Source organism: Malus domestica, chromosome 16 (genome assembly GCF_042453785.1).
Source record: "Malus domestica chromosome 16, GDT2T_hap1".
NCBI lineage: Eukaryota > Viridiplantae > Streptophyta > Magnoliopsida > Rosales > Rosaceae > Malus > Malus domestica.
Genome location: NC_091676.1, coordinates 8783080 through 8794588, shown reverse-complemented (window position 1 = coordinate 8794588; position 11509 = coordinate 8783080). Strand labels below are relative to the sequence as shown.

The 11509-nt window shown below is 34.2% G+C and overlaps 1 protein-coding gene across 1 annotated transcript; it reads right to left on the bottom strand.

The window, feature by feature from the left end:
- Window positions 1-7928: 7928 nt before the first annotated feature.
- Window positions 7929-11181, bottom strand: LOC103403372 (heavy metal-associated isoprenylated plant protein 7-like). Its single transcript, XM_070815931.1, has 6 exons — window positions 11106-11181; window positions 10605-10687; window positions 10359-10446; window positions 10143-10252; window positions 8446-8530; window positions 7929-8347 (listed from the first exon to the last, which is right to left on the bottom strand). Exons 1-6 carry the CDS (start codon window positions 11179-11181, stop codon window positions 7929-7931), a joined length of 861 nt encoding a protein of 286 aa, XP_070672032.1.
- Between the last annotated feature and the right edge of the window lie 328 nt (window positions 11182-11509).

Sequence of the window (11509 nt, the reverse complement as noted above, 5' to 3'; positions counted from 1 at the left end):
AACTTGATCCAGATTTATTTTTTTATTTTAAAAAAAAAAACAATTTTTCCAAAAATACAAATTATAATTTTTATGGAAATATTCGCCCACTAGACGTTGGTGTTAGGTGGCATATGCTGCTCCGAAATTCCACTGTTTATTGGGGTTGGTGTAATCGTGTGGATTGACCAATGAGGTCCCCGTCATTGTGGTCCAACCACTAATATTTCGCCAACTCAGCTTACAGTTTAGTGGGACCTAGTAGACTTGTTCATCTTGATTGTAACGGTCCATTAACGACGTGGCAGACCTCTGTTCGTGTTTTTACAACGGTTATTATTTCGGAGTACAGATCCTCTTCGGATCTTAAAAAAAAAGGAATCTAAAGATCAAATGATACATATCGTTGAAATTTGATCAAATAATTATAAATAAGAAATTTCTCTAAAGTTATAATAAACGTAGCCGTTGGATTAAATTTAAACGATCCAGATAATTTGATCCCTAAGCTCCATTTTTTTAGATCTGGAAAGGATCTGTACTCATTATTACGTCCATGGCCTGCCTCTCCTTTTTTATAAATTATTTATAAAATAAAATAAATAATTAATTAATTAAAAAAAAACCCATCTTCCCTAAATTCCACTCATGCCCACCTTCCCACCCTCCCATCACCCACCCCTTCTCCCACCCCCCAACACTCTTTCTCTCGCACCACTCCTACCTCAACCCCCAATCCCCTCCTTCCCTTTCTCTTCTTTGTACACCCACTCTGCACACCCACCTTCAATTCCCTTTCCCAATACATTCCACCAAAACCTTCAACACCTTCAGCCTGTGATGCTTCACACACAAGTGCAACCCACCATCGCCTCCTTAAGTCAAAATCCAAGTCGCCGCCGATTTGACTCGGCCACAACCGCAGCTCGCTTCTTGATCACACCCAGATGCAGGGGAGTGAACCCATCGTGATCCAACACCAAACCCAGATTTGGGTTGACCCGCACCAGATTTTTCACCATCGGTTTTCAATTTTTGAATTTGATGATGTTGAATTTCGTGGGTTTCTAATTTTTCATGGTTAAGGATGTGGTTTTTTTTTTTATAGTTTTATGATGGTGAGAAGATAGTGGAAGTGCAGGAGTCGAAGAATGAGGGGAAGCACTGGGTGCGGAAGATGATGAGGAAGATGGTGAATGTGCATAGTCAAAGAGGGAGGGGGAGCACTGGGCGCAGAGGAAGAGAGACGTTGCGTAGGCTCTCTTCCCAACTGATCCACAAGCGCAACAGGGCGACACCACGAAATCAATGTTGTGGCGAATAAATTGGATATGAAGAAGATGATTGAGGAGCTGGAGTCCATTGAGATTCCTTCAATGTTCCATCTGCCAGATTTCGTTAGAGCTAATGCAGAATCCCTTGACGCCATCGTACTGCTATGTGTTATGGGACCAGCAGATCTACCACGTCGTGACGGCCTCCTTCTTCGACCCCTCAATCGCCATCCACACCTCTAAGAGAGAGAGAGAAAAAAGAAACTTATGAGATAGAAAGAGGAAAAAGGAAAGATGAAAGAGGAAAGATGAAAGAGGAGATGAGAGAGGGGAGCGAGCGGTGGAGATGGAAGCTGGTGTGGAAAAGGGAGGCAATGGGCTTACCGTCGCACCAATCGAGGGTGAGGAATTCGGCCCCTTTTCCAGTGGGGAAGACGAATGGGAAGGAAAAAAAGGGTTCTGGTTTTTTTATGTTTTTTTTAGGGTTAAACTCTGTTTACTACCATCATATTTCGTGATTTTCAATATTTGGTACATCAAGTTTTTTTCGTCTCAGAGTCATACGTAAAGTGTAAATTTTGGGATAGTCTCATACATCCGTTAGTCAAATTGTTAAGTCTTCCGTTAACTGAGATGTGGCGCCTAGGTGGACAATGACTATGCGCCACGTGTCATTAAAAAAATTAAAATATTAAAAAAAAATCCACTTCTTGCCCCCAACCCAGAAGAAGGAAAAAAATAGAAAAAAAAAACCGAATCTGGGAAGAAGAAGAAGAAGAAGAAGAAGGAGAAGAAAAAAAACGAATCTCGAGAAGAAAAAAAAAGAATCTGGGAAGAAGAAGAAGAAGGAGGAGGAAGAAGAAGAATGAGAAGAAGAAAAAAACAAAACAAAAAAAGGAATCTGGGAAGAAGAAGAAGAAAAAAAAGAAAAAGAAAAAAAAAACAAATCTGGGAAGAAGAAGAAGAAAAAAAATCGAGTCTGGGAAGAAGAAGAAGAAGGAGAAGAAAAAAAAAACCAAATCTGGGAGGAAGAAGAAGAATAAGGAGAAGAAAAAAAAAACCGAATCTGGGAGGAAGAAGAAGAAAGAGAAAAAAGAAAAAAAAACGAATCTGGGAGGAAGAAGAGGAAGAAGGAAGAAGAAGAAGAAGAAGGAAGAAGAAGAAGAAAAAGAAAAAGGAGGAAGAAGAAGAATAACCGAATCTGGGTAGAAGAAAACCCGGAAGAAGAAGAAGAAGAGAGAGGGAAAAAAAAAGGGGGGGAGGGTGCGGGTTGCAAGGAAGAAGAAGGTTTTTTTTTTAATATTTTAATATTTTTTTAATGACACGTGGCACTCAGTCATTGTCCACGTGGACGCCACATCATCAGTTAACGGAAGACTTAACAGTTTTACTAACGGATGTATAAGACTATTCCAAAATTTACACTTTAGGTATGACTCTGGGACGAAAAAAACTTGATATACCAAATGTTGAAAACCATGAAACATGAGGGTAGTAAACAGAGTTTAACCCTTTTTTTAAGTACTTTTATTTTTTTTAATGAAATGTCCATATGGGCGCCACGTCATCAGTTAACAGCAAATTTAACAGTTTGATTAACGGATGTATGAGATTATCCCAAAATTAACACTTTAGGTATCACTCTGGGACGAAAAAAAACTTGATGTACTAAATGTTGAAAACCACAAAACTTTAGGGTAGTAAAGAGATATTAACCCTTCAATTTTTATTGCTTACCATTTTATCAATAACATTTCTTGTAAAAATTTTATAGTAACTTTTTTAACAATACTGACAAAAAAAAATTTGATTCAGATTAATGTATATTAAGTTTTTAAGTGTGTTAGTCATACCATTACTTGATAACTATTTCTTATGTTGTGTTTATATTTCAGCGTGAAATTGTATGACATTAGTAATATATTAAAAAAAAGGGTAAATATCAGTTTACTACCCTCAAGTTTCGTGGTTTTCAACATTTAGTACATAAAGTTTTTTTCGTCCTAGAGTCATACCTAAAGTGTTAATTTTGGGACAGTTTCGTACATCCGTGAGTCTGGCTGTTAAGTCTCCCGTTAACTGATGATGTGGCGCTCATTGTGAACAATGATTGGGTGCCATGTGTCATTAAAAAATTAATTAAAAAGAAAAACACACACACATACACACCCACAGCTCCACCCCTCCACCCCCTCCACGACTCCACCCTTCCATCCCCTCCACCACTCTTTCTTTGGATATATAAAGCGTACCTGTCTCTTACATCTTTCCACATTCAAGACATGCACAAACATATTTTCCCTTTCATTTTGGACACTTTCTCTATGATTTTCTCGGAAGCCAAACGTTCTCAACGATGGCCAATCAACTCACCGACGACTAGATCTTCGAGTTCAATGAGGCATTCAGCATATTCGACAAGGACGACAATGGTCCCATTCTTAGATCTCTCTCTCTCCCCCTTTTGTTCTTATTATGCCTAATTAATCTATGATATTTGGATCTAAAGCTGTTATTGCATCAAACCTTATTCTTTTTCTAGTGAAAATTTGTGATTGATTGAGTATTTTTCAGAGATTGAATTGATTTATCATCCTCTGAGTGCGTTTTGATCGTTGAGGATAAGATCCGTTAGATATGAGGTTAAATGTGTGGAATTTAAATATATGGATAGATTATTATTCTCATATTTGTTTCCTCCATTGTTTGGATTATCCAATTTTTGGTAAAAGTGGATATTTGATTCAATTTCTCTGTTATGGTTTTGGAACTGCAAAATTAATTACTCTTGTATTGGGATGGAGGGGTGGAGTCGTGGAGGGGTGGAGGGTGGGGGAAGACGAAAGGTTCTGGGTGTGTGTGTGTGTGTTTTTTTTTTTTTAATATTAATTTTTTTAATGACACATGGCGGCTAGTTATTGTCCACATGGGCGCCACGTCATCAGTTAATAAGAGACTTAACAGCCAGACTAACAGATGTATGAGACTGTCCCAAAATTAACACTTTAGGTATGACTCTGGGACGAAAAAAACTTCATGTACTAAATGTTGAAAACCACGAAACTTGAGGGTAGTAAACTGATATTTACCCAAAAAAGAATGAAGAAATTCACATTTATGAAATTATTTAATGACGAAATTGTAGCAATGGTCCCTCAACTTTAACTCAATTCGAGTAATAAAAATTCATGACCATTGGTCCCTTAACTCCTCAAAACGTGCAACTATAGTCATTTTCTTTAACTTTGTAAGAACTTGTGTCATAATGAGTCATATGCCACACACATGAGGTTGAATCGAAGGGCAAATATAGAAAACTAAATGAGAAAAATTGTAGCAATGATTCCTCAACTTTAACCCAACTACAGAAATGGTCACTTAACTTTAACTCAATTGGAGTAATGGTCCCTCAACTTTAACTCAACTGTAGCAAAGGTCATTCCAAAATAACTTATTTTGACGGAATTAAAGAAAATGATCATAGCTGCACATTTTGATGAGTTAAAGGACCAATGGTAATAAATATTTAGTTCAAAGATTATTTCTCTAATTGAGCTAAAGGTAATAGACCATTGTTACAATTTTCTCTTATTTAATCCATCTCAATTATAATCTTGAAAAGTTTTATGGAACATGCAAAAGGGTTATCATCACTAAATGTCCGATTGGGGTAAATATATTGCGCTGAGAACTGAGGAGGATATTGGAATATACTTTCCCTTTCTGATTCTTTTTTATTATTTTTCTGTTTTCTTGCCCTTGTCCTCGTTCTTGCTTCACAATTAATTGTTTTTTTTAAGGAAAAATTAGTATCCGGTCCCTAATTCTTACTGTTTATTAACTAAGACCTTATTAGTTATCAAATTTTGATTCAAGTCCCTAGCATTAATGTGATAATGAATTTACATGTTTATTATATAATTTTTTAATATAAAAATTAGTAATTAATTTAGGGTTTAATACTCACACCTCTATTAAACTTCTAATTAATTTTCAATTCAAACATTTCCAAAATAATAAAAAATTAAATTAAATTAAGTTTGTACCTATTAGTTTTTTATATATATAAAAAGATTTTTAATTTTTAATCTTAAATACCCATCATATAATTTTTCAATTTTTTTAATCTTAAATGTACCCATTCTCAAATATATCAATTTGTTATATGTAAAATGTACCCTTTTTTAATATAAAATCCATTCAAATTTTTTAATCCATGTTTAAACTTATATGGGTACATTCTTTTTCGTTGATTTGAGAATGTATCCATGTTTTGGTACAATAAATTTTTTTGTTAATTTTGGTTAATGTACCCATACATATACACACACAATATAATAGAGAGTATAATTTATATTTTATTATTTTTAATCCCATAAATTATGGGTTTTATTTAAAATCTCATTACTATAAACAATTACAAATTTCAATTTTTAATTTTTAATTTAAAAAATATAGTAACTTACATTATTACATTAATGTCAGGGACCTCAATCAAAAACTAAAAACTAATAAGGTTTCAATCAAAGAATATTGATAGTTAGGGACCGCATCCAAAGTGTCCCTTTTTTTAATGTATTCTAGCAGCTTTGGTGGATCAACTGATCCCCTCACTGTCAACGAATTTTAAGAGAAATAAGAATCACATTGGGATATTTTTTACCCCTTCATTTTCTCCAAGTCTTTCTTAATATCATTTGCGCAATCTTCACAATGCATCAACATTTTCAACCCCACAACTTTCACCTGATCCTGCACTAATTTGCAATACCAACACTAAGATTGATAATGCTAAACGTAACGGTTTTTTCACTCACATCTTTAAATAATATGCATTCGAAATTGAATATTTTATGAATTTTTGTGCACTAACATGAAGAATGCATGACCGTAAAAACATACCTTTTCTCGCTTTTGGGGCTCTTTTTTCTCTTTGTTTTCAGGCTTCGATTTTGGGGAGATAAGTTCAACATAGCTGCTGTACTTCTTCTGCAATCTCTCTAAAATCTTCAAGGGATCGGCCCTTTTTCCCCGTAATAAGTACTCTATGATTCGCGTAATCAACCACAACATCTTCGATGCCTAACGAATTCACAAAAATTATATATGCATGTAAACATTAAAGATGTATCCAACCAAACACATGTAAACATTGATGTATCCAACCAAACACCTACAAGAAATAATTGGTAATTACCCTCAAGACCTCTGAAGCATTTGATAACCTTACTTTTGCATCCTTCACAATGCATATACAATTTCTTTGCTGGACTGAGTATTATTATTCTTCTCATTTTGGATGTTCTGATTATCTTTCCTCTTAACCAAAACAAAATTACACAAAAAATTCAGCAGATATACAATATAAATTAGAAAAGCAAAACTCAATCACAAGCAAGCAACATGAAAAACTCATACAATGTGAGGGGTTTCAAGATGTTAGATATAAATAAGATTGTCTCATGCATCTGGTTTTAATTATAATTAATTATGTGCCTTGCTTAAACAAACTTGAGAACAATTTCAGAAAATAAATATTTTGATTGCATGGTTATATTGGACTACCATTTTACCAAAAATGGATGATCTCTGCAGGGAAAGTGATTGGGTTTTAGTGCAAATGAGTTTCTGTTACCTGGATTCTTAATTGGACTTATATATGGATATATTTCCAGTCATTGGATTATTAGGCTTACAAAAATAAATAAAAAATAAAAAATCTTAGTCAACTTATGCTTCTTTTTCCATTAGCAGTATTGCCCTTTTAAAAGTTAGGCTACCTGTAATGATCAGGTCATTGAGTTGCCTATAAATTGGTTAAGAGAAATAGAAAAAAAGTTATCTTGCGAACGATGAATATTTTGTTAAAGCTAGAAATTTGTCTTTATCATATTGTGGAGGTTGATTATGCTTTGTTGGTCCTCTCTCATTCATGGTTCTTTTAGCCTTAATCATTCCCACTATGGTCTTGTCTCGAGTGCAGAAGTTTGATTAAAGCGAACTGGAGTTTCAATTTGTAACATGTTCATAGAGAGCGTAATTTTCCAACTGACGAGTTAGCCAACTTGGTTTAAATGGTAAGATGGATTTCAAGAGCTCGCAGAGCCTTTTTCATGTTTAGTTCAAACTCTTTTCATTGACTACTTTGAGGTGTTAGAGTTAAACTAGTTATTACTTAGTGTTTCTTTTCTCTTTTTCTTTCATGTTACTGAAAAAAGAATAGTTAGGATTACAAAGTGAAATCCAAATAAGCTAAGGCATTAAACCAAAACAAATCTCTTTCATATATTAAGGATGGTGTTATTCACATACGTCTTCTTACCTTTCACATGTTTCTCTCAATTTTTAGCTCTTGGATCGAATAAATTGAAGAAAATTCAATGACAGAAATTAACATGAAATGTATGAGAGGTAAAAAGAGGTGTGTGGATAACATCATCCTATATTAAAGTTATTTTTACTTCCATATATGGAATGGAGATGTCATGATTTGGGAGCTCTGCCGGAATAGAGGGAATGTAAGGTATTATGAACGGTAACATACATGTAAAAAGAGGTGTGTGGATAACATCATCCTATATTAATCTTCTTTATTCAATGAATGATATTTTTGAAACAAAAAAAATTACACCTGAACATAAAAGTTATTTTGTAAGAATAAATAAATAAGTAAATCTAGTCATGATGTCCATAACTTGAAACTGCTCCGGCTTCGCTAAAGTGATTATCATCTTTTTGGCTTCCTTCGCTGGAGCTAGTTTCTGATCCTTTGGGAGTCCGATATTCTTCGTCGTCGTCGTCTCCTTGGCTGGAGCCAGTTTCTCCTGCTCCTTTGGGAGTCGCATCTCGTTCATCTTTTTTCTCAAATGACTCCAAAACTTCACCTTTCTTGGTAGCATGATCCCAAAGGCGTTTGAGAACCTCTTTAATACTAAAATTTCCTTTCACCAGAGCTGCTGTCTTCACAAAAGGTTTATAATGATGATCAAACTGTACATGCGATGGGTTCACGTAATCAACCTCTGCTATCCTTACATAAACAGATGTCGGACCAGCTGTCCTCTCATAATGTCCGAACTCGACACTTTCTACTCCTGAGACATAGGACAAAAAGAATTCAAAACGTAGGACTGACTTCTGAAATTTTATTTTCAGAAGTATGTGTGTGTGTATAGATTGATGCATAAATTACCTTCCGCTTTCATGCATGCTTTCCTGATATCTTTCATACAACATTTACAGTGCAGGTTGATTTTTATCAGTGCACGTATAATAACCTAGAAAAATACATTAGAAAGCAATCAGAGTTGACACTTGAAATATGAAAAATTTGTGTGGTTCAATTGTTACCAAAGCTACTTATAATTTTCTGTTTGCAAAATTGCGGTACTTTTTCATCAGCACGATCCCCAGTGCTTTTTCTTTTGGGTAACCACTTCTTCATGCTTCCAAACTCTTGATCTTTTACTTCTTTCTACTTTTCAGTTGTATGTTTCCTGTTTCTGTCTTCTTTTTTTCCCTATTTAACAATGTCAGTTTCTGTAAAATTAATTAAAAATCAGTAATTAGTTTGGCACAATTGGTATAGCATTGAAATATCGATCTTCTTAGCACGTAAAATCAAAATTTAGAATTAATTGTGCAATCACACGTAATCTGGCATTAACATCTCATCTCAATAGTGCTTGCATGTAATTCTTGATGTCTTATGTATCTTATCATTCCCCTTCATCCCTCATTCAATTTTTTCTTGTCTAAAATCAGTACATGCAATTTCCTTCGTACTGTTGATGTTTCTTGAAAATAATTTCATTTATCTAAGCATTTTAATCTATTAATACCTGCTTTGGCTCATCTTCTTTATCCTCCTTGTGTGCAAAGTTGCAAAATTCATCTTCAATATGAAGCCTAGTGGCGGCTTTGGGGGAGTGGCAAAGGAGGAGCTGCACAGGGCTCCCATCTGCAAGGGCCCCAACTTTTAATTACATATATTAGTTCTCTATATTCCAAGAAAATTTCTGTATGCATAACTTGAATATGTACAAATTTGAAAAGTATCCCAGTTATTACTTTTTATTTTGGAGAATACTGTATCTTTTTATACACTTCCTCTTAGTTTAAAACTTCATTTCTTTGACATATACGTTTCTTTAAACTCGTCTATCTATTGTTCAGTAGACGATATTGTGTTACAAAGTTGACTTTCATACTAAGTAAGTTTCGTACTTACAAATATACCATAAAAGGAAAAAAAAGGTTTTAAACACCAAAAAAAAAAAGGAAAACTAATGAAAATGACTTGAAAACTTTGAGTTTTAACTGTAAGGACAAAATAAAGGGTAAAGTGAATAGTACTAGGATTGACTTTTTAGCATAAAAATGTGATTTTTTGTTAAAATGAACAGTACCGAGAGTTTTTTGTTAAAGTTCTAAAAAAAATGTCTTGTACATAAAAGGGTCCATTTTAATTTTTGCAAAGTGCCTCCGAAATCTCAGAGCCAGCCTATTAACCCATGAAAGCAACAGAATAATAGAGCAAATCAACCGCAATTCAGAAATTATTCGAAACCTATGCTTTATTTGATAAAAGTAAGATGGTTCGATTACAGCTTACAAAATTAAAAAAATACCCAAAATTCTCTCCAAGTCTTAAAATGCAGATTTGACCTAGTAATTGCAATTAGGGAAAACTCATATGTCACGTTAGAGCTGTAATTTTGATCGCCCCACTATTATGTGCTCAAATCATACTCAAGGTCCTTATTTTAGAAAACGTAAAACCTATTTTTCCTGGGCTTACATACTTATGGAACTCTTGCATAATCTAGCCTGCTAATTGTTCTGCATCACATATTGTCCTTGTATTTCTTCCGTAACCAACCTCTTTACTTTAACAATCTTGTTAGCCCTTCGGAGGCATTTGAGAAGCTGTTTATGACGAAATCTTCCTTCCACTGTCACTACTTTGTTCACCTGATCAACCTCAACACTTTCAACTCCTGATAGAGAAAAAAATTTAGAGGCAGGGAGTGACATATTTAACTTTTTTTCAACTTGAATGCATGCTATACGTAAAACATTGGATATTGAAGTCAGATGTTTTACCTTTCGTCTTACTGCAGCATTTCTTGACATCATCTGCACAATGTCCACAGTGCATGTTGAATTCTAGCTCAGCAAGCAGGCACATAACCTAAAACAAATTATAACAAAAAAAAAGTTAATTATGAAACTAGCTGGCTACACAAATTAAATTGATATGCATCGAAAGCAGCACTAGTCATGCATGTTTTCGTGCATGGCAAAGAGAAAACCTCTTCTCTTAAGGGGACTTGGTCAGCTGTCCCAAACCCTTTTCTCTTTAGCCAAGTAAAGGCCTCCATGAGATTCTAAATTGTTGATCTCTTTCTTCTCTTCACTGTCTTCGTTTTTTGCTATTTAATCAAAGGACAGTTTGTAACAGGAATAAAGTGAAATTCTGTAATTGGGCAAATTCAAAACGAGAATTAAACGTCTGATTCCTTAAAATCTTCCCCTGTAATTCTGAAATGATTTGCTAGTATATATGTGCATTAATTCTTAATTTTCATACATTACGCAACAGATGGATAAAAATAAAATCAGGTATTTAAGATCCAAGAGCGATTTCTCAACTTTTAAAACTATATATTTACTAAAAGGAGTAGAGAATTCAGACTAAATACACAACGGTTAATCATAACAAATTAGTATCGAACTCGCCTTTTATGATAGTCAAATCTAAAACCTACCAATCACAAATGGAGAAGAATGTCACTAAACTTCCAAGCTATGTTTTGATGCTCTTTTTCCTTCATTTTATCAGAGACATACTTTTCAAAATTTTCATTGTCAAAACTTTCCCTTCACTACCACTAGTAACTGGTCCTTTCTGAACTTGATAACCCATAGCATACAAAAAGTTTCACATTAAGTTAGGAAATTCTCTAAAAATTTATATGGAAATAAAGGAGTGTGTAACAAATTAAGGGGAGGCTTTTTATATATAGGGATGGATGATAGGAATTTACACCTTTAATTGTCTTGCCCTATTTCTCGACATAATCGTCACAGGATTTCTTAAATTTTAACACAGCATGACCCTATCAGTAAATAAAGAACAAAAGTAAAAAAGATTGTGATTCAAAGTGAAATATTCAAATTCCCAGCACCAATCTTATTGACAAAATTAATTAGTATTATCACGAAAGATACCTCATCAACTTCTGAGGGAACTT